This window comes from Tursiops truncatus, chromosome 4 (genome assembly GCF_011762595.2).
Source record: "Tursiops truncatus isolate mTurTru1 chromosome 4, mTurTru1.mat.Y, whole genome shotgun sequence".
Taxonomy (NCBI): Eukaryota; Metazoa; Chordata; class Mammalia; order Artiodactyla; family Delphinidae; genus Tursiops; species Tursiops truncatus.
Window position 1 is genome coordinate 38,187,184 of NC_047037.1, and position 23,316 is coordinate 38,210,499.

Here is a 23,316-nt window from a genome sequence, read left to right on the forward strand (position 1 = left end):
TTCCAGGACTCAATCCCTACATAACCTTCCTCTGTTTACACTCATTCTCTCATCTCATCCACTCTTGAGGCTTTAAAAACCATCTATGTGGTGATGACTCCAGCCTAGACATCTCCCCTGAACTTCAGACTCTTATGTCCAGATGACGATACAAATTCTCTGCTTGGTTATGGAATTTAGAATGCTCCAACTCAAGCTAATTTCCACGCAAATCTGTTCCTCTGTAGTCTTCCCCAATCAGTAAGTGAAAACTCTATCCTTCCATCCAGTTACTCAGGCCAAAATCATAAGAATCATCCTTGACTTTTCTCATTCTTGGATATATCCATATCTAACCCATCAACAAATACTGTCAGTCTACCTTCAAAATGCAAACACTTCTCACCACATCCACTGCTGCCACCCTGGTCCGAGCTCCCACGAGGCCTTGCCTAGGCTACTGCAATACATTACTGCTCTCCTTGCTTCCACCCTTGTCTGTCTACAGTCTGTTCTCAACACAGCAGCCAGAATGATCCTGTTTTAAGTCAGATCGTGTCACTTCTCTGCTAAAAACCCTGTAGTGAGTAAAAGACAGGGTCCTTCTAATGGCCTTCCATGAACTGACCGCCTCTATCCGATCTCATCTCCCGGCACGCTCCCCGTGCTCAATCTCTTGCAGCCATACCAGCCTCACTGCTGTTTCTCCAACCCATCAGCCACAATGCTGCCTCCGTCCCCTCTGTCTGAAATGCCTTCCCTTCTGGAGGCGTGGCTCACTCTCACTTCCCTTAGGCCTCTGCTCCAGTGTCACCTCTGCTTAAATTAGAGGGGCCTTGCTTTAGACTAAAGTTTAATTCTGTCAATACCCTGCATTCCCTTTTCCCTACTTTATTTTTCTCCATAGCACCTACCACATGTTTACTTGTTTATTGCTTCACTGTCTTTCTTCTCTTGCTAGAATTAGTCTCAATAAGGGGAGCTACACTGAGTTTTTTGTTTAGTGCTATATCCTCAGTCCCCACAACCATACCTGGCATTCACATATTTATTGAGTTAATGAAATGCAATTAAAACTCTTGCCACAGATCTAGAAGTTCACATTAATTTAGTCTAAGAACATTGCATTGGTTGTATCTCTTGTGGTACAAGTTAATTGTCAGTTTTTCTTACCCACTGCTTCACACTGCTGAGCTGTGCCATGTAGTAGTGTAAAAACTGTGTTGTCTTTTCCCACATCACGTAAGAGCTGCCCAGAAAAGCTAAATCCCAGATGGGTCTCAGAGAGGGATCAATATGTCCATGACTATCTGAGGGCACAAAAAAAAAAGTACATTCATATTAAGACGTTTTCAGGACAAAATATTACAAGTTTCAGTAGTGAAGTGTGACTGTCTGTTTCTGTATTGTATGGAATCTTACATGCTTCAACTTGCCCTGCTGAGTAAAGCTACTATAAAACAGTTTAAGGGCTATTGGCTGTACAATATAAATGCAAACTAAGAGCTATAATGATACTCAAAGTTAATCTAAAACCTCTAATCTAAAATCTTTTAATTAGATGGAAACATCTATCAGTCATCTTCTCCACATTACCTTCTGGTTTGGGTCTACAGTCAATGTGCTGGTCTTTGACAGTCTACCAAACGTCTTTGTCCTTCTCTGATCCTTGGCGTTAAAGCTAATCTGTGTATTGGCGGCATCTGTCACTTTTGACCACATAAAGAAATCAAGTGGGTTTTTCCTGTGGCATTGTTTCTGGAACTGCAATCTTTTAAATTCAGCAAACATTTATAAAAAATCTACTTAGTATCAGATACTGCTATAGGTAGGGATACAATGACTAATAAATTACCTCTTGTGACTTTTAGGAACTCAAATTTTAGCAAGTAATTTATGAGCTATTCATGGACCATCACTTATGCAGTTTGAAAGAGATAGTGTATATTAAAGCCCAATAATAGTATAATATGTGAGGAATACGAACAGCTTATTAGGAAATGAATCCTTCTTAGTAAAATAATCTTTCGCATAAATTCTGCTCTGTATTGGTAGAACTAGACTTGGCCGGTTTATAGTGGTAGTCAATTCAGAAGGCATTCACTGATTGCTTGGGTGCTGTGAGAGATGCAAAGAGAGGCCCTACCCTCCACTTGACAGTGTGGAAATGCAGCTGACACCTTCCTTAAGAAAAAGGGAGCATCAGAGAGCTGAGGGGACACAGGGAAGGGGGGGGTTTCTTTGGGCTGAAGAGGTTGGGGACAGCTTCACAGAGATGAGATTTGAGCTGAGCCTTGAATTCCTGTCGTGTGTGTGGAAGCGAGAGAGTGACAGACTTCCTTCGTCTTACAGTGCCACTAGGAGTTTAACTTGTGAGATCAAAACGAATTACCATAGAAGAAAAATTAGTTATACAAAATACTGTGAATAATGAGGACAACTGAAAGTTATAAATGCCAGTAGCACTGCTACAGAGTCACTTAGGACTTTGGTTATTCCCAGGTCCCCAGTCTTTTCTTTTGTATGTCATGTAGTTGGGCTCATCTATAGGAAGTTTATGAATTCATTAGAAGAGGAGAAATTTCTACTCTTCATAAAAACCAGACAACTGCTTTTTTTAGGGGAAAAACAGTGCAGAGCAAGGATAGCCTAAAATGGATTAGATCTTCTCACTTAGCAGTTGTAGAGAAAACTGCTCAACAGTCAAATACCCTGGATTGATTAAATACTGAATGGCATCTGCTGAGATCTGAACTGGCTGCTCCAACATAGGTTTTGATTCAACTTACCTAAAACCAAACCTTTTCAGTTTTAAATAGATAATTTTAGATATACAGGCTATAAGCACCATTAAACATCTCTGCTGAATTTAAAGTGACAAGAGAACTTGTAGATTTTGTTGATGAAAACGTGCCCTATATTAAGCAAAAGCTTTTTCAAAGCTTCACAGCAGCCACGTTAAGTTAGACTGTTACAGAATAATCCTTGTGGGCATATAGGACTTAACTGAACAGGATCCAGTTAACCTGCGTTATTAAAAATTGTCCAAAATCTAGAGACCCTGTGGCAAAAGGACTGAGACCCTTTCAAAGAAAGGGTCCAATACGATTTCTAAAATTTGTGTTTTAAGAAGAATATATAAAACCCTATTTCCCCAACTAATGCTAATGAGGGGACCAATCCCTAAATAACCATAGATTTTAAGTATTAGTCATGGCCCATTTATTTCAGGCAGTTAAATATAAACAAATGCTACTACAATGTAAGATTCTGAACTTTCTTCATAATTCTTTGGAACAGGATTTAATCCAAGTTGTCAGAGAACTAGAATGCGAATGAGCCAAGCTTCTGAATTCGAGAAACGCCAAGGTGCAGTATCCCACCTCCGGGTTTTTCAGAACACTTAGTCTCAGTAATGGATGGGACACAGATGCAGCCAGAAATGGAGACCACAGGTCCTCCATGCTGACGCGGGCCTGTCACAGTCTCCGGGCAAATGAGTGAACTGAGAGAGAGACAGTGGGGCAGGAAGCGCTGTGGTGGTCAGATGTCAAGCTTAATACCCCAGTGCAAGTCCAGAGATGACTTCTGTGGTTTTGGAGATTGGATTTGCCGGTAAGTGCCAAGTGTCAGCTGCTGTCCACAGACCCTGCTGAGTGCCAGCGCAAATGGGCTCTGCTTCACTTCAGCTGAGTCACTTCAGAGGCAGGGCTCATTTCTTATAAGAGACGGCACCACCGCCCATTAGCTCTGGACCTAAAATGAGATCAGCTTGACTCCCCTGCAGCCTCCCAGCAAGGCCCCGAGACAGCTCGCCCGGCCCTGGTGCAGAAGGCCATGATGCACACGACAGAGGCCCTGGATGGGGTCCCGTCACCTAAAGTTTCCAAAGCCACCACCAGAAACCTCTAGAATTTTTCTCCTCAGCTTCTGGACTCAACCCTGAGAACTGCACCCCTACGTGTGGGTCCTGTTGCAACGACCTCCACCTCTTCTCCCTGGAGTCCAGCTCTTGCCCTGCCCTGCGTCTGGGATGAGAAGTGGGCAGATTAAAGGGGCACAGATAGTTTTCAGTGGAGTCACTATATTGTACTCGAGGGGGAAAACAGGAAAAGGATACTTGTGAATTTTGTTCAGATAATCAGGTGTACCACATTCTGTAGTTGAATTAAATTGCCATTTGGGGGATACATTTTTAGATAATCATTTTTTAAACATAGATCTTTATAGGAGTATAACTGCTTCACAATATACTGTGTTAGTTTCTGTTGTCCAACAAAGTGAATCAGCCATATGCATACATATATCCCCATATCCCTCCCTCTTGAGTCTCCCTCCCACCCTCCCTATCCCACCCCTCTAGGTGGTCACAAAGCACCGAGCTGATCTCCCTGTGCTATGTGGCTGCTTCCCCCTAGCTATCAATTTTACATTTGGTAGTGTATATATGTCCATGCCACTCTCTCACTTTGTCCCAGCTTACCCTTCCCTCTCCCCGTGTCCTCAGGTCCATTCTCTAGTAGGTCTGCATCTTTATTCCTGTCCTGCCCTTAGGTTCTTCATAACCATTTTTTTTTTAGATTCCATATATATGTGTTAGCATACAGTATTTGTTTTTCTCTTTCTGACTTACTTCACTCTGTATGACAGACTCTAGGCCCACCCACCTCACTACAAATAACTCAATTTCGTTTCTTTTTATGGCTGAGTAATATCCCATTGTATATATGTGCCACATCTTCTTTATCTATTCATCTGTCGATGGACATTTAGGTTGCTTCCATGATCATTCTTTTTAAGATATAGTAATGACATGCATTCCTGAATATAGAAATTCCAGATATTGGTTCATACCAGGTATGCTGACAACATCCAAGAGGTTTTTAAGTTGCTTCATGTACTTGTAGAGCTGATAATCTTCTTCTTGTCTTGTCTTCTTCTCAATGAGCCGAGTACACGTTATATTAATGGCCGGTCTGGGTTTCTCATTCCTGAAAAACACTCGAGCAGAACATTTCCCCAGATGTTCCTTACCTTCCTGAAAGAAAGATTTTGGAATTAGAATGGTTCCTTATCACTCCCCACTCACTCCAATGAAAAACACACACAAGATTGGGGAGTTCCTCGTACATGGCAGGTATGCACTGGCATCCATATGTAGTATTCTTTACTTTGTAGAAAATGATTTTTGTGCTCACAGCCAAACACAACAATCTTCAGTCTTTGCTGTCATTTAAAAAACTGCTTTCTGATGGTGCCCTTATGAAAGAATGCTGGGCCTCTTCCAAAGAAATACCGCTGACATCTGTGGGTGCTACTCGGCTCAAACCTCTAGCTAGGATGGAGGTACTTTCCCCTCTACCGTGGACCAACCAACATAATGCTTACTTGGCCCTCAAGCTGGCCGACTTGAACCAAAAGGAAGCTGATTCCCATCAACACAAATGACAGTGTCTTCATGCTGCCTGATGAATTCAGTCCTCTTATTCCAATTTTACAGTTTAAGACAAGTATAAAGAGGAACCTACTCCATGTCTCACAGCTAGTAAGTGGTAAGCCAGGACCTGAGCTGTGTCTGTGTGATGCCAGGGCCCCAGCTCTGTGAGAACGCCATCTCTCTACTCCGAGGTCTAATCTAGAAGAAGTGGAGGGACAGATCACCCAAATGGGACTGATTCAACTACCTGAGTGACCGAGGGAAGTCTGCTTGCACTCATATTTAAAGGTAGACACACTGAGTGTTCTGGGATCTCCCTCACTTACTTTCCAATCCAGAGACACATGGAGCTGGGTAGCTGGATGCTTTAAGTAGACATCAAGAGTACAACTCATTTCTGGGACGGTGCTTCTCCACTCTTTTAGGTCACTGATTCCTTAACCCGACAATAAAAGCCAGGGAACCGCTTCCCAGAAAAATGCACATTCACTCATACCATCCACTGGGCCTAGAATCTGAGGGAGTTCATGGCGGCACTCAAAACCCATCCATGGGCTGTAACTCCTGTTACAACATGGTTGGTTGAGCAACTGAGTTCTTTTCACGTTTACAGTCATTTAAACTGGGTGGAGTCCCAGTTAAGACAACAAAAAGAAAAAGCCCACAATGAAACAAACCATACTTAAAATTGGATCTGCTAAATAAGCCCCCTCCTTGAACTAATGCAAAAAAACTGAAATAGGCGTTCCAGTGGGCAGCGTCTTCTCCCGTAGTGCTGGTTTACAGGAGAGCAAATTTAAGTGGCATATTAAAATCCTAATGATCGGTGCAATACAGGAAAACGGTGAAGGGAGCGATGGGGAAGAGGCTTATGAAAGGCAGAAGACAGGGCTGGTACGTGGACTCTTTTGGTGTCAAAACCGTTTCCAGGGAAGAGAAAAGGCAATAGGTATTGTCCCCTTTTGTTTTTCTTTCCCTTTCCCCCCAAACAGCTCCACAGAATCAAAACAGTTGCCAGAAGATGAAAGAACTCTCCCTACCTCCCGAAAGGAAGCATTTCAATTAGCTTGCCCTTCAGAGAAGCACAGTTGGTCAAAGTAATCTAGTAATTGTTTTCCTTTTAGCTTTAATCTAACACTTCGTTTGCAACACAGAAACCAAAAGCACCTTCCTTATGCTTTAAGAAAACGTTAATTCTTAGGTTAATTAGCAAAGTTGGCATAGTGTTTTCTTGTCAGAACTTGTTTGTGAATGCTGGTAAGCTTTCTTCCAGAAGCATCAGCCGGAGGGGTTATGCCTTCTCCGAAGCTCCGCCTTCCTGAGACACCGTAATGCCCATGCTGCCTGCTCATCCCCTGCTCTGACTCCGCGCCACACAAAGGGGTTTGGGCTGGTCCCTCCACCCCGGTTCCGGGTGCTGCCTCCCAGCCTGGCCCAGCCCCGGGAAGTCCATCTGGCTCTAATTTCTGTATGAGTCCTCTGTTTCCTCTCTTCTTGCGAAGGGGGAGGTGGTGGGGAAAGGAAACTTGGTGACCGTGGCCCGCTGGGTCAGAAGGAGAGGCTGAAGATGCCTGCGGCGCACGTGGCCTGCTCTGAGTTGCGGAATGCCTCTGTGCACGGAAGCTCCTGGAGGTGGCCTCGTGCTATGCCGGCCCGCTAACGAGAAATGCCACCAGCTGACAGGAGAGAAGGTTGGCATTTGAGAGTGAATCATTCTGGGGATTCGGAGGTGCTAGGGAGGGGCACCGGGTCCAAAGGGGGTGTGAAACGCCCTCCCAGTGGCAGAGGAAGGAGGGGACGGCGGCTGTGTGGACGCGGTAAAAGGAACCCTGTGTGAGACCATGAAGTGGTCCTGCCTAGCGCTGTCTTCAATTCTTGAGAACAAATAGAAAACAAAGCAGGAAAGAAAAAAAAAAGGCAAACCTCCAGGTCACTACATATTAAGAGTCTCACTTAAAAAAAAAATTCATACAAGTTGTTAATAGCACACTTCACAAACCATGGCAACTTACCTCTGGGTTGTAGAGCTCCGTGGTAAACACCAGGTCAACTTTATATTCCTTCTTTTGATTAATCTGAAACACAGAAGTAGAACTTTAGCCTCGTGGAAGCTCTGTTAACACCTTCATATCCAAGAACCGCTCGCTCTCTGAGAATAACATGACCTGCAAATTGCAGCTCTAGCATTCGTACCTGAATAAAATCGCTGATTTTTTACAAAGAGAGAAGATCCCAAATTTTGGGCTTATCATGACACTCTGCTGGCTGATTTGACAGCTACTCACAAGGAGGGAGGCTGAGAGGGGGAAACAGTGGTCCTGAAGCTACAAGTTGGCTTTGTGGAAGCAGCTAGATGAGAAACAGACATGAGCACACAGGGCTGAGAGGCAGGGGCCTTCCTTCCTTCCCCAGCCGTGGAGTGCCCCTCCACGCCCTGTGCGGGGCGCTGGGCCCCATCAGCGGCCCCCCTCCTGCCACTCACAGCTGAACACGGGATCCAGCGACAAAGGTGCACCCCGTAATAAATAATGGGTTTTCAGATGGTGAAGAGAGAGCGGTGGGGCAGAGTGGCTACTTTTCTTAAGGTGGTCAAGGAAGGCATCTGGGAGGAGGAGACCTCAGCTGAGGCCAAAGGGACAGTATGGAAGCAGCCACACCCGGACCTAGGGTAGGCAGGGGGCACCCACACGTGCACCCAATGCAGAGTTTTAGAGTATATATACCCATATCATTGAAGCATATTAGACTGTTTAGAAGAACTTTATGTTATTGGCCAACTTTTTTTTAAACACCACAGTGACCATTCAGTAAAAGGAGTGTTTTCTAGAGAAGAAAGGAAACTTCCGCTGCCTGGAGCTGAAGTTATTTCATAGTGTTGATTAAGTTAGATTCTGGAAACAACAATTTCCCTTGAATCAAGAACACAACAACCAAACAGGGTTGACTTATTGGAAGTAGACCAGATATCATCTATTCCCATCACAGATTTTTAAAAAATTCTGGGAAACCAGAGGATGGAGGGCGAGATTCTGTGGCAATTATTTATGTAAAGAATATTTAAACATGTGGATATATGGATATTGCTGGGAGACGGGGCGGGGGGCACCCAGAGCACATGTACGAGAGCAGTTTGCCTAGGGCTCATTCTCAGTCTTGAAACAAGCCCTGGTATACGCTGAAACATTGATTTCAATGACAAATTCATACAAATTATAGAATTCATACAAACAAGTCTGTCTTCGCATTCACTTTTTGCCACCTATTATGCCAGGCACCAGAGATACACAAGGAAACAGAACATCCAGTCCAGCTTGACCAGAAACCTACTTCCTGTGTGGAAACAGATATATCAACAGTGCAGCTCATCTATGTGGCCAGAGCTGCACGTGTGCCGGGCACTCAGTTTAGGGGGGGCTTATCTAGAGCAAGGGGCCCAGGCGAAGATGTGGGAATGGGGTGCAGGGCCTGGCGTTCCAGGGAAGGCAGTGAAGCTAGAAAAAAGGCTGTCTGGGGAGGCTGGCGCAAGGTCACAAAAGCCTCTTTTTTGTAAAAAAGTTTGGGATCAACTTGGAACTTGATGCCAAAGTCTGTGGGAGCCCAGTTAACATAATGCAGTACTTAGGCTGTTGTGGAGAGTAAGACATGGCACAAATAGAGCTTCGACTGTGCCTGGGTCGGGGTAAAAGTCCAACATATGCTCACTCTTTTTAGCATTATTAAAACCTATTCAAGCCCACAGCAAACACCATTCTCAATGGTGAAAAGGTGGAAGCATTTCCTCTAAGATCAGGAACAAGACAAGGATGTCCACTCTCACCACTTTTATTCAACATAGTTTTAGAAGTCCTAGCCATGCAATCAAAGAAGAAAAAGAAATGGAATCCAAATTGGAAAAGAAGTAAAACTGTCACTGTGTACAGATGACATGACACTATACATAGAGAATCCTACAGATGCCACCAGAAAATTACTAGAGCTCATCAACGAATTCAGTAAAGTTGCAGGATACATGGGAATTCTCTGGCGGTCCGGTGGTTAGCACTTGGCACTTTCACTGAAGAGGGCCTGGGTTCACCTTACACTGGTCAGAATGGCCGTCATCAGAAAGTCTACAAACAATAACTGCTGGAGAAGGTGTGGAGAAAAGGGAACCCTCCTACACTGTTGGCGGGAATGTAAATTGGTACAACCACTACGGAGAACAGTATGGAGGTTCCTTAAAAAACTAAAAATAGAACTACCGTATGACCCAGCAATCCCACTCCTGGGCATATACCCTGAGAAAACCATAATTCAGAAAGACACATGCACCCCAATGTTCACTGCAGCACTATTTACAATAGCCAGGACTTCAAAGCAACCTAAGTGTCCATCGACAGATGAATGGATAAAGAAGATGTGGTACCTAAAAACAATGGAATATTACTAAGCCATAAAAAAGAATGAAATAATGCCATCTACAGCAACATGGATGGACCTAGAGATTACCATACTAATGAAGTAAGTCAGACAGGGACAGTATTATATATCACTTATATGTGGACTCTAAAAAGATGATACAAATGAACTTATTTACAAAACAGAAATAGACTCACAGACTTCAGAAACAAACTTATGGTTACCAAAGGGGAAAGGTGGGGAGGAGGGATAAGTTAGGAGTTTGGGATTAACAAATACACATTACTATATATAAAATAGATATCAACAAGGACCTACTGTATAGCACAGGGAACTCTACTCCATATTCTGTAATAACCTATACAGGAAAAGAATCTGAAAAAGAATGGATATATGTATAACTAACACTTTGCTGTACACCTGCAACTAACACAACATTGTAAATCAACTATACCCCAATATGAAATAAAAATTAAATTAAAAAAAGTAAAATGCAAAAACAAAGAAAACAAAACGTATACACATCAGGGAGGGAAAGAACTGTGCTGGAAAGCAGGGTCTGGCCCGAGGATGCGGCTAGGGAAGGCTGAGATACAGACTCCATCTAGCTTGTTTTCACATTGGTTTTCTCCTGCCTAGAGCTCGCAGTGAATCATTAAAGGGTGTAAACAGGGCCTGCACGAAAGTGGCTGCACAAGGCGCTCCATACATCCGTCTCCAAGTCTCCTAAAGTTCAGTGTCCTCGTCGCCCCACCCGAGTTAGAGGGACACATGGAACAACTCACCCGAGCCACTCGGGCACCAACAGCTGAGACTCAAAGGAGGCAACACTTCCGCCAGCCGGCAGGTCTAAAGCTTAAACTGCTTGCTGCGCCAGTCCTAGGGCCCTCTGGCCTGCTGCATGCACGCTAGGAGTCTGCCCTTCCCGTCCACTTAGGGGTCTAAGCGCAGCCTCCTACACAGGAGTGAGGATGCCCCTCAGGCTGCTAGCTGGGGGTGAGTGGGGTGGGTGGTGAGGCCACTCATGGGAAGAGGAGGGGCAGCAGGGTTGGCGCTACATTCTTTGTGCTCAGGGACATGGAATACGGCCAGGAGGCAGCTGCATGTCATAAAAATACATTCAGTAGAGGTGGTGGTTGAAGCCACAGAATTGGCTGCAATCCCCCCCAGGGAAGGTGTCTTCACTGAGAAGAATCTTGAGGACCACCAATCTTCCCATCGGTAATAAACTGGGCACACTTACTTGCTACCCACAAGGATTCACAAAAATCTGCCTCATTCTTGATATAACTGCGCATATTTTAAATAAAGTACTTAAGATATTATTTGACTCAACATTTTTTTGAAAACACACGGAGGCAAAGTGATGTACCAGTACCTATTCTTTGCAGGGAAAGGAACAAGTGGATTAACCAAACCAAGGCTGTGAGCTGAATGGAGCTGTCTGGTTTTTTTGGCCCCACTGTACAGCGGCTTGTGGGATCTCAGTTCCCCTGACCAGGGATCGAACCCACGCCCCCTGCAGTGGAAGCTCGGAGTCCTAACCACTGGACCACCAGGGAATTTCCCCGAGCTGTCCTTTTGAAGAGTAATTTTTCCTTCCCGATTTGATCTCCTTCTTTTGTTTTAATTAGGCACTCTTAAAGGCATCTACATTCTGTCCAAAATAAGACTTTTATATTTTTGGTTGTACTTTATCCTTTATCAAGACACAGCCCTTTTTTCTCCCACAAAGGCCTCTCCCGCTCCCTTCCTCTGAGCCACAAGTTCCCCTGAGGCAGCTTTGCTGGTTCTCCTGAGATAAGGTGGCAGCCTCAGGCCCTGGGCAAAGCAGCACCAGCCAGGGCCTCCCTGTCTGGGACAAAGTGTCTCACGCTCCTCGGGACATTTTAGGGCTGTGAGTTCCCTGCAGCTGCCTTTGATTAAACTATCCTGTGATAAAGAGGTCTTTGTAGTTCAACACCCACCCCAGGAGTTTTGAACGTGTGAGCGCAGGGCTAGGTGACGACAGGGAACAGACTGTCACAGCCGCCCTCAGGGCAGTCAGGTGACAGGAAGAGAACTTCAAAGAGATGGCTGTAGAACTGATTATATGATCATGGATGACTTAAGAGCTATGAAAGGATAACTGGAGAAGTGATCTAGTCTGGGGATCAGCAATGTGACATTTGAGCTGAACTCTGATCATTAAGAAGGAATTGACTTTGGGGTGTCAGGGTGAAGGTGGGGGGCTGGCAAACATTCCACATGGAGGGAAGATGGGGCTGAAGGTGCTGGGGAGCAGCTGGGGGGCAGAGGGCAGAAAGATGGGAGCCAGGATCCGGAAGAGGCTGGCCCTGGCCGGGTGCTCAGGGGCCGTCCCCTGCAGGCTGCAGTAAGAGTTTCTTCCTAAGAGAAACGGGAAGCCACGAACAGGAATGAGAGATTTTTAAAGATCCCTCTAGCCCACACATGGAGAACTGGTGGTGCTGGAGTGAGGAGGGGTCCGGAGTGAATGCAGAGACCAGGAGGCTCGTTGAGGGGGTGGATGAACCAGGGTGGGGACAGCGGAAATGGAGGGAAGTTTATGGTGGACAGATGTGGATGTAAGTCCTAACCAGCAGGTCAACTGACCAGTCACATCACTCAAGATCAGAAATAATCACTAGAATACATGTTTTGTATTAGGACATTATTATGTCCACCATCATTTAAAGGACGCTTGTATTTATACAACAACAACAGACACCCTCTAGGGCCTGTGCTAGGTGTGGTTCTAAGCATATCACATGTTTTACCTGGGCTACCAGAGCTCTGAAGGCCTGCGCACAAGTGAATAATCGGGGGGGGGGGGGGGTGCCAGCTAAAGAAGCAGTGAGGGACCACCGTACAACTGTTAGATTGGCAACAAATGAGAAAATGCACAGGGCCAACCCATCGGCTGGGTTTGGGGGGTTCATGGCTGATAGGGGAACCAATGACTGAAACTGCCCACTCTGGCCAGGCACCACAGAAACCATTTGCATGAGTTATCTTGCCACAGGAGGTCCTGGTAAGGAACGCAGAACTAACAAGTCACCACCAACAGGAAGAATTCGGGAAAGGTCAAAAGGAGCAAGGAGATGCCAGTCCACATGTCCTACCAACCTCCCAGAATCCTTCTCGCTGGAATCCATCATGGCTGAGCAATGCGCGTGCCACCAGGAAGGACCCTGAGTCAGAACGATTGGGCAGAGGCAACCCAGAAACTAACCCCATCACCGTAAAACCTGAGACGGCGAGCCACGTGGCAGAGCGGTTCTCCTGGGCTCCCTTACCCTGCTGCTCTCTTCCCGGGCTCCCCTTCCTAATAACGTCTCTTGCTTCGTCAGCACGGGTGTCTCCTCGACAGTTCGTTTCCAAGTGTTGAACAAGAGCCGACTGCCCTGGAAGGGGTCCCCTTCCTGCTGGGGGGAGGTAGCTTGGTGCAGTCTAGCTGGAAGGCAGTCTGGCTGACTTGGTCAAATCAAGACTGCACACACCTTATGATCCAACAACCTACTGCTGGGTATGTATCCCAGAGAACCTGTGATGCTGTTACAGGGGACTCGTGGGAGCATGTTCCTTGAGGCATCATCTGTGTGGTGGGAAGTGGGAGGCAATCTGGTGTGCGTCCCTCGGGGGCGGGCAGGTAAAATGGGGTTGCTGTGCAGCAGGGAGAGGTAGCCAACTAGCCATACGTACAGCAACCAACAGAGCTCCTCAAGGCTGGGCGCGCAAACAGAAGCAACAAAACGCACGGCAAAACAGCACTTACAAAAATGTTTTAAATAAAAATTTGCACACACACCAACAATATCTTTTCTAAGAGCACTTACAGACAGAAGAATATACAACAGCCCTTTTCAAAGTGGCTGCCATGGGAGGGCAATGGAATGAAGGTGTGGACAAAGAAGGTCACCTGCCATGTCAGTAAACGCAGGATACTGCAGCCATTAAGCCCCTACAGTGCAACCCTGAGGGGAATTCAGGATGGAGAAAAACAGGATACTGGCCCTAGATAGTTAAGATGCATATCAGAGGAATAATTTCAGTGAGCCCAGACTCTTGCATCTTCCCGTACATAGAAAAGCACGAAACTCATTAACTTGAATACACACTGAAAGTGAGGGAATGGAAAAAAAATATTCCATGCAAATGGAAATCAAAAGAAAGCTGGGTGGATAAATAAGATGTGGCACATATATACAATGGAATATTACTCAGCCATAAAAAGAAACGAAATTGAGTTATTTGTAGTGAGGTGGATGGACCCAGAGTCTGTCATACAGAGTGAAGTAAGTCAGAAAGAGAAAGACAAATACCGTAGGCTAACACATATATATGGAATCTAAGAGAAAAAAAATGTCATGAAGAACCTAGGGGTAAGATGGGAATAAAGACACAGACCTACTAGAGAATGGACTTGAGGACACGGGGAGGGGGAAGGGTAAGCTGTGACAAAGTGAGAGAGTGGCATGGACATATATACACTACCAAATGTAAAATAGATAGCTAGTGGAAAGCAGCCGCATAGCACAGGGAGATCAGCTCGGTGCTTTGTGACCACCTAGAGGGGTGGGATAGGGAGGATGGGAGGGAGGGAGACGCAAGAGTGAAGAGATATGGGAACATATGTATATGTATAACTGATTCACTTTGTTATAAAGCAGAAACTAACACACCATTGTAAAGCAATTATACTCCAATAAAAATGTTAAAAATAAATAAATAAAAGAAAGCTGGAGTAACAATACTCATCAGATAAAATAGACTTTAAAATAAAGACTATTACAAGAGATAAGGGAGGACATAATGATCAAGGGATCAATCCAAGAAGAAGATATAGCAATTGTAAACATTTATGCACCCAACATAAGAGAACCTCAATACATAAGGCAAATGCTAACAGCCATAAAAGGAGAAATTGATAGTAACACAAAAATAGTGGGAGACTTTAACACTCCACTTACACCAATGGACAAATCATCCAGACAGAAAATCAATAAGGAAACACAAGCCTTAAATGACACATTAGACCAGACTTAATTGACTTAATTGATATTTATGCCACATTCCATCCAAAAACAACGGAATACACAATTTCTCAAGTGCACATGGAACATTCTCCAGGATAGATCACATGTTGGGGCACAAATCAAGCCTTGGTAAATTTAAGAAAATTGAAATCATAACAAGCATCTTTTCTGATCACAACGCTATGAGATTAGAAGTCAATTACAGGAAAAAAAAACTGTAAAAACACAAACACATAGAGGCTAAACAGTATGATACTAAATAACCAATGGATCACTGAAGAAATCAAAGAGGAAATCAAAAAATACCTAGAAAGGGGCTTCCCTGGTGGCGCAGTGGTTGAGAGTCCGCCTGCGGATGCAGGGGACACAGGTTCGTGCCCCGGTCCGGGAAGATCCCACATGCCACGGAGCGGCTGGGCCCGTGAGCCATGGCCGCTGAGCCTGCACGTCCGGAGCCTGTGCCCCGCAACGGGAGAGGCCACGACAGTGAGAGGCCCGCGGACCGCAAAAAAAAAAAAATACCTAGAAACAAATGACAACGAAAACCTATGACCCAAAACCTATGGGCTGCAGCAAAAGCAGTTCTAAGAGGGAAGTTTATAGCAATAAAATCTCACCTGAAGAAACAAGAAAAATCTCAAATAAACAACCTAACCTTACACCTAAAGCAACTAGAGAAAGAAGAACAAACAAAACCCAAAATTAGTAGACGGAAAGACATCATAAAGATCACAGCACAAGTAAGTGAAATAGAAACGAAGAAAACAACAATAAAGATCAATGAAACTAAAAGCTGGTTCTTTGAGAAGATAAACAATATTGATAAACCTTTAGCCAGACTCATCAAGAAAAAAAGGGAGAGGACTCAAATCAATAAAATTAGAAATGAGAAAGGAGAAGTTATAACTGACACCGCAGAAACACAAAGGATCATAAGAGACTACAAGCAGCTATATGCCAAAAGATGGACAACCTGGAAGAAATGGACAAATTCTTAGAACAGTACAACCTTCCAAGACTGAACCAGGAAGAAATAGAAAATATGAACAGACCAATCACAAGTAATGAAATTGAAAGTGTGATTAAAAATCTTCTAACAGGGCTTCCCTGGTGGTGCAGTGGTTGAGAGTCCGCCTGCCAATGCAGGGGACACGGGTTCACGCCCCGGTCTGGGAAGATCCCACATGCCACAGAGCAGCTGGGCCCGTGGGCCATGGCCACTGAGCCTGCGCGTCCAGAGCCTGTGCTCTGCAACGGGAGAGGCCACAGCAGTGAGAGGCCCGCATACTGAAAAAAAAAAAAAAAAATCTTCCAACAAACAAAAGTCCAGGACCAGATGGTGGCTTCACAGGCGAATTCTATCAAACATTTAGAGAAGAGCTAACACCTATCCTTCTCAAACTCTTCAAAAAACTGTAGAGGGAGGAACACTCCCAAGCTCTTTCTACGAGGCCACCATCACCCTGATACCAAAACCAAAGATATCACAAAAAAAGAAAATTACAGACCAATATCACTGATGAACATAGATGCAAAAATCCTCAACAAAATACTAGCAAACAGAATCCAACAACACATTAAAAGGATCATACAGCATGATCAAGTGGGATTTATCCCAGGGATGCAAGGATTCTTCAGTATACACAAATCAATGGGATACACCATATTAACAAATTGAAGAATAAAAACCGTATGATCATCTCAATAAATGCAGAAAAAAGCTTCTGACAAAATTCAACACCCATTTATGATAAAAACTCTCCAGAAAGTGGGCACAGAGGGAACCTACCTCAACATAATAAAGGTCATATATGACAAACCCACAGCAAACATCATTCTCAATGGTGAAAAACTGAAAGCATTTCCTCTAAGTCAGGAACAAGACAAGGATGTCCACTCTCACCACTTTTATTCAACATAGTTTTGGAAGTCCTAGCCATGGCAATCAGAGAAGAAAAAGAAATAAAAGGAATACAAATTGGAAAAGAAGAATTAAAACTGTCACTGTTGGGCTTCCCTGGTGGCGCAGTGGTTGAGAGTCTGTCTACCGACGCAGGGGACACGGGTTCGTGCCCCCAGTCTGGGAAGATCCCACATGCATTGAGCAGCTGGGCCCGTGAGCCATGGCCCCTGAGACTGCGCGTCCGGAGCCTGTGCTCCGCAACGGGAGAGGCCACAGCAGTGAGAGGCCCGCGTACCGCAAAAAAAAAACAAAAAAAAAAACTGTCACTGTTTGCAGATGACATGATACTATACATAGAAAATCCTAAAGATGCCACCAGAAAACTACTAGAGCTAATCAATGAATTTGGTAAAGTTGCAGGATACAAAACTAATACACAGAAATCTCTTGGGATCATCAAGAAATAAAGGAAACAATTCCATTTACCATTGTAACAAAAAGAATAAAATACCTAGGAATAAACCTACCTAAGGAGGCAAAACACCTGTATGCAGAAAACTAAGATACTGATGAAAGAAATCAAAGATGACACAAACAGATGGAGAGATATACCATGTTCTTTGATTGGAAGAATCAATATTGTGAAAATGACTATGCTACCCAAAGCAATCTACAGATTCAATGCAATCCCTATCAAATTACCAAGGCCATTTTTCACAGAATTAGAACAAAAAATTTTACAATTTGTATGGAAACACAAAGGACCCCAAATAGCCAAAGCAATCTTGAGAAAGAAAAATGGAGCTGGAGGAATCAGGCTCTCTGACTTCAGACTATACTACAAAGCTCCAGTAGTCAAGACAGTATAGTACTGGCACAAAAAGAGAAATATAGATCAGTGGAACAGGATAGAAAACCCAGAGATACACCCACACACCTATGGTCACCTAATCTATGACAAAGGAGGCAAAAATATACAATGGAGAAAAGACAGCCTCTTCAATAAGTGGTGCTGGGAAAACTGGACAGCTACATGTAAAAGAATGAAATTAGAACACTCCCTAACACCATACAGAAAAATAAACTCAAAATGGATTAAAGACCTAAATGTAAGGCCAGACACTCTAAAACTCTTAGAGGAAAACATAGGCAGGACAATCTTTGACATAAATTACAGCAAGATCTTTTTGGACCCACCTCCTAGAGTAATGAAAATAAAAACAAAATAATAAATGGGACCTAATTAAACCTAAAAGCTTTTGCACACCAAAGGAAACCATAAACAAAACGAAAAGAAAACCCTCAGAATGGGAGAAAATATTTGCAAATGAAGCCACTGACAAGGGATTAATCTCCAAAATATACAAACAGCTCATGCAGCTCAATATCAAAAAAACAAACAACCCAATCAAAAAATGGGGGGAAGACCTAAATAGACATCTCTCCAAATAAGACATACAGATGGCCAACAAACACATGAAAAGAGCTCAACATCACTAATTATTAGAGAAATGCAAACCAAAACTACAATGAAGTATCACCTTACACCGGTCAGCATGGCATCATCAAAAAATCTACAAACAACAAATGCTGGAGAGGGTGTGGAGAACAGGGAACCCTCTTGCACTGTTGGTGGGAATGTAAATTGAGACAGCCACTATGGAGAACAGTATGGAGGTTCCTTAGAAAACTAAAAATAGAACTGCCATATGACCGGAAAGTGCACATATGGTGCACATTTGGCAGTCGGTGGAATAGGCTGGGATTCTGAGAAGTCATTTTGTCTGGCTGTACCAACTCTCAGGGGCTTTGTCATCTTAACGTGTGCAACAAAAGGTCTTTACCTTTTTTGACTATTTTGGGGAGTAAAGTTTTTTGTTTTTTAGGCTGCACGGCACAGCTTGCGTCATCTTAGTTCCCTGACCAGGAATTGAACCCGGGCCGCTGCAGTGAAAGAGCCAAGTCCCAACCACTGGACTGCCAGGGGATTCCCATGAGTAAACTTTCTGTATCTTGTGTAGGCTTTGCACTCTCTTGTGGGGATGCCTCTTTCATCTTCCTAGTCTGAGTCACTATTAAGATATATCTTGTTAATGGCCAGATGATGGATCATTTAAATTGGAGAAACTTCAAAATTGGTAAATTTTTAGAGAGCTCTTATTATATAGTTTATTGGCACCTATAAAAAAAATCAGAAGGTGGAGATGTATAGGTATATGTATATATAAAATGGCTAATCAAAAGAATCCCTTTAGTTTAATTTCTTATTTTTTTTTTAATTTTTGGCTGCATTGGGTCTTCATTGCTGCACGTGGGCTTTCTCTAGTGGTGAGCGGGGCTCCTCTTCATTGAGGTGCTCAGGCTTCTCATTGCAGTGCCTTCTGTTGTTGCAGAGCACGGGCTCTAGGCACGCGGGCTTCAGTAGTTGCAGCATGTAGGCTCAGTAGTTGCGGCACGCAGGCCCTAGAGCATTCAGGCTTCAGTAGTTGTGGCACGTGGGCTCAGTAGTTTGGCTTGCAGGCTCTGTAGCTGTGGCGCGCAGGCTCTAGAGCGCCGGCTCAGTAGTTGTGGCACACGGGCTTAGCTGCTCCGCGGCATGTGGGATCTTCCTGGACCAGGGATCGAACCCATGTCCCCTGCATTGGCAGGCAGATTCTTAACCACTATGCCACTAGGGAAGTCCCACTCCCTTAGTTTAAAACAAACAAAAAAACAGTTTGGGAAGTCTTATTTGTGGCCTTTGCTTCCCCTCAGTGGGTCTAACAAATCCTAATAAAAACATTAGGTTAACTAATGTAAATTAGGTTGATTAATGGGGAGGGAGGGAGAAAAAACTGAGGGGAAAGTCTAGAGACTTCTTCCCAGCAAGGTGGAAATTTTAAAGGGACTCCTTCCAAAAGGATAAAAATCTTTAGATGGTTATTAAGAAATGGGATAAATAAAACAGATGTTAATGGGATTAAAACAAAAGGTTTTGATACAACACTACCTAAGGTTGGGTAGGTTAAAGGTACCCCTATTGGCCCCCAACATAAAAGGCCCCAAACAAGTCTGCTTTATTTACCCCAGTTATATATATAAAGGCTGGGGGGCGGGGGCGGAATTACATTGAGATACCTGACCAGCAATTGCTTGGGGCGACAGTTAGGCCAATTAATCAAGTTAAAAGATTGACAAAAGGGCCTGAATCCCTCAGCTCAGCCCTTCACTGGGGACCCCAGAGCCTTTTATACAAAAATAGATTAAATGGTTGGGAGATTAAAAAAAGGAAAAGCATCTAAGACTCCTTGTAAGACCAAGACTTATTGATGGGGTCCTAAAGGAAACTAAAGCTAAAGGTATAAAACTTGATAGAATTGAGATGAAAGCTTACATAAATTGGTATGTTTAAATGGGCTTTATAAGGTGGTTACATCTCTTTTCCCTAATTATACTGTAAGACAGACACTATGTCTCCCCCTTCCTGGTATAAGACAGGGCATATAAATCCGCCCCCAGACAATATTAGTTAAACATACTAAAAGAAACCAACAGGGTTACCTGAGACCACACAATATGAAATAAAAACTGAGTGCTAACATTCAGGGGCCAATAAAAACAATAATGGAGATTCTTGCTCTAGGTTTAACCTGTGCACTCAGAAAGAGGGCCTTTGTTGAATCCCTTATGCAAACTTTTGAAAGCATGATAAATAAAAGCTTAAAATTCTAGGACATAGAACTCTTGAATTTCAGTTTAGTTGGAAATCTTCTCACTGATATAAAAAAAGCAACTTAAAGAAAATGTTTTTGGACAAATCAATCTTCTAGTATAATTTAGGCAGCAGATCTGTTCTCTGGGGAATGAAAAGCAACTGTCTGGTTTTCAAATCTCTACAAATCAGGAATGTAGATAAGCTACAATGACCTGAGACTGAGCCTAATCTGCTTAATCAGGTAAAACCTGATACAAAAAAAAAAAGGAAAAAAATGGCCTTTTAAAACTCAAACCATTGGAAAGGCTCCCACGCTCAAAATCTAATTCACAGCTTCCTTAGGGGATTATCAAGAATACAAATTTTAGAAGTCTTTTCCCCAAATATCAATAGTAAAGTCTTGGTCATCTGAGAAAATAAATTTGACTTATTCCAACTTATTTATAAACTAGTAAGTTTATACCGTAATACCTGATTCAAAACTAAGGGTTAAAGTGAAGCTATGAGATCTCTATTTTTGTTTGTTTACGTCAGTGTGTACATTACACATATAGGTGTTTCTACCTCTGGAAAATATTATCAAAATTAAACTTATAAAAGAGCTCTATTTAATTAACTAGTAAGCACTTACAAATTAAATATTTCCAAGTATAAAGGAAACTGGCCAGAATGAATTCCAGGTTCACATGATCTAGTATGCAAGGAAAGTAGGATGAGTGTTTTTGGCAAAGAAGGTATGAGGAGTGGAAGTACATTTTGTTAAGGGAAGAGAGAGATTTTGTCCTAGAGCTGGTTGTCTCAGGGCGGAAAAATAAGTGACAAACTAAAATGGATATAGAAAGTGTGAAAGGTTTGTAGAAAGACAGCTCTGAAAAAGTTGTTCCATGCATGGCCAGGCTGGGTTTGGATTGAATTTAATTGGGTAAGTGAATTTTGTTGTTCAGGGTGGGCTGGTGCAGGACTGGAGTTTGGTTTTCTGTGTTAAGAGAAAAGAGTTTTCTTGGAATGTTGAACTAAATACTTTTGGTAACAGATTGTGAGTTTCTTTGCCTTCTAAATCATCTGTTATTTGCCTTAAAAATCTTTTACTGTCACTTTGGTTGAGTGAATAACTATTGCTTCACAGTGACCTATGATCCTATTTGACCAAGTGTTTTAAAAACTTGACTTTTTTTTTATAACAAACTTCCCAAATATCAAATTCTAATTAAGATTCTTTTGACTTTCCAACTAACTTTGGGATGCTTCAAAGGACCCCTGAAACATCCCAAGGAGAGATATTAAACTAATTAGGTTTATTTGCCATGTTAAATTACATGGGAAACTGTCAAATAAGTGATAAAACCTTCTTATTTTATGGGTAAATGTCATTAATATAGATATTCCAAAACTTATATGGAATTCCTAAAAATCTGATAAGTCCTGATATAATGTTATCAGTTATAATTCTAGTTGTTATCTTAAAATGTCATATGACACAGAAATAACCAAGTTTCTCGTCAGTTACACTGTAAACGGATCTTTAACCATGCCATTTTAAGTCTTTTGTCATTTATAGACAATCACTGTTTTACTCTGATGCTTTTATAAAATGACGATTCTCAAGAGGATTCGTAAAAAAGACTTTTGACAAATTTGTTTCTGATAACTTTTAGATCATACCACTGGACTCAGTAAGAAGTTACAAAACCCTAACGGAAAACCTGATGACTTCATCCAGATCAACTGGAATTAATTACATGGGACTGAATGAATTGATAAATATGGTTTATAATTTTATGACTTTCTTCTGAAATATACTGGCTTTTAATTTTTTCCAGAAAATCTTTCTCTTTACGCTAATTTTGATCTACAACAAACTGATGAAGTGGACCTTTGTAAACAAAGATGAAACATTTACCTTTTTCTCTCTACATGATCCTTCCAGAATCTGGCTTATCCAGCTGGCTCCCCTGTGGGTTTGATGGCTTATTGAAACCAGATTACAACTAGTTATACTAATCATTGTTTTAATTTGTTCTCTTGTTGTTTTCAAGTTATTTATGGCTCATGCCTTTCTCTGCCATACTTCATTAACATTACAGGTGTATTATTTACATCCTGTCTATTTTATGAGATTATTGTCTCTTGCATTACCCAATGTGTAACCAGGCCTCCAACAAAACTAATGATGGCTAAATGTCTTGAGGCAATCAATCACATATATAACTCTACGTAGAATAATTGTAAGAGTGCAACTGTAGACATGGGAAGAAGCAACAAGAGAAAACATTTCCTGGATCATAACAGACTAGTAGAACAGGCAATCCAGAGAATTTTAGATTATCGACAGGGCCTAATCCAAAAAACTTAGCACATTGAGTGGCCTATCCACAGAATCCTCACCTGATCTAGGAATGAGCTTTCCTAGAGCCACGGGACAAGATTGGTCATGAAATGCCTCCCAAATGTTGGTCAAATTTATGACCAAGAAGAGGCACTGTGGACAAAGAAAGAAGAGGCACTGTGGACAAAGAATGTCGCCTGCCATTTCAGTAAACAAAGGATGTTGCAGGCTTCCCGAGGGGAATTCGGGATGGAGAAACACAGGATACTGGCCCTAAATATTTAAGATGCTTATCAAAGGAATGATTTACATAAGCCCAGACTCTTGCATCTTCCCATACATAGAAAAGCACTAAAATCACTAACTTGAGATGTTTTTGTGATTAGCAGTAATCTTTTGACGTTGAACTACATGTTGTTTTGTTTTTGTGGGGTTTTTTTAAATTAATTATTTATTTTTGGCTGTGTTGGGTCTTCGTTTCTGTGCGAGGGCTTTCTCTAGTTGCGGCAAGGGGGGGGGGGGGGGCCACTCTTCATCGCGGTG

General features: G+C 42.9%; 2 protein-coding genes across 10 annotated transcripts in view; one reads left to right on the forward strand and one right to left on the reverse strand.

Moving 5' to 3' along the window:
- GFM1 (G elongation factor mitochondrial 1) overlaps positions 1–4,169 on the forward strand; it is a 57,650-nt gene extending 53,481 nt beyond the window's left edge. For all 8 annotated transcript variants that reach the window (XM_073803847.1, XM_033855411.2, XM_073803846.1 and 5 more), the window contains one exon: positions 3,280–4,169. The gene's annotated coding sequence lies outside the window, so the exon portion shown is untranslated. The remainder of the gene's footprint in view (positions 1–3,279) is intronic.
- The window catches only part of RARRES1 (retinoic acid receptor responder 1), a 41,655-nt gene that overhangs the window by 7,189 nt on the left and 11,150 nt on the right, over positions 1–23,316 (reverse strand). For both annotated transcript variants that reach the window (XM_019946077.3, XM_033855418.2), the window contains exons 2-4: positions 7,429–7,491; positions 4,834–5,017; positions 1,153–1,289 (exon numbers count right to left, since the gene is read on the reverse strand). In XM_019946077.3, the coding sequence (XP_019801636.1) occupies positions 1,153–1,289; positions 4,834–5,017; positions 7,429–7,491 (384 nt within the window). The remainder of the gene's footprint in view (positions 1–1,152; positions 1,290–4,833; positions 5,018–7,428; positions 7,492–23,316) is intronic.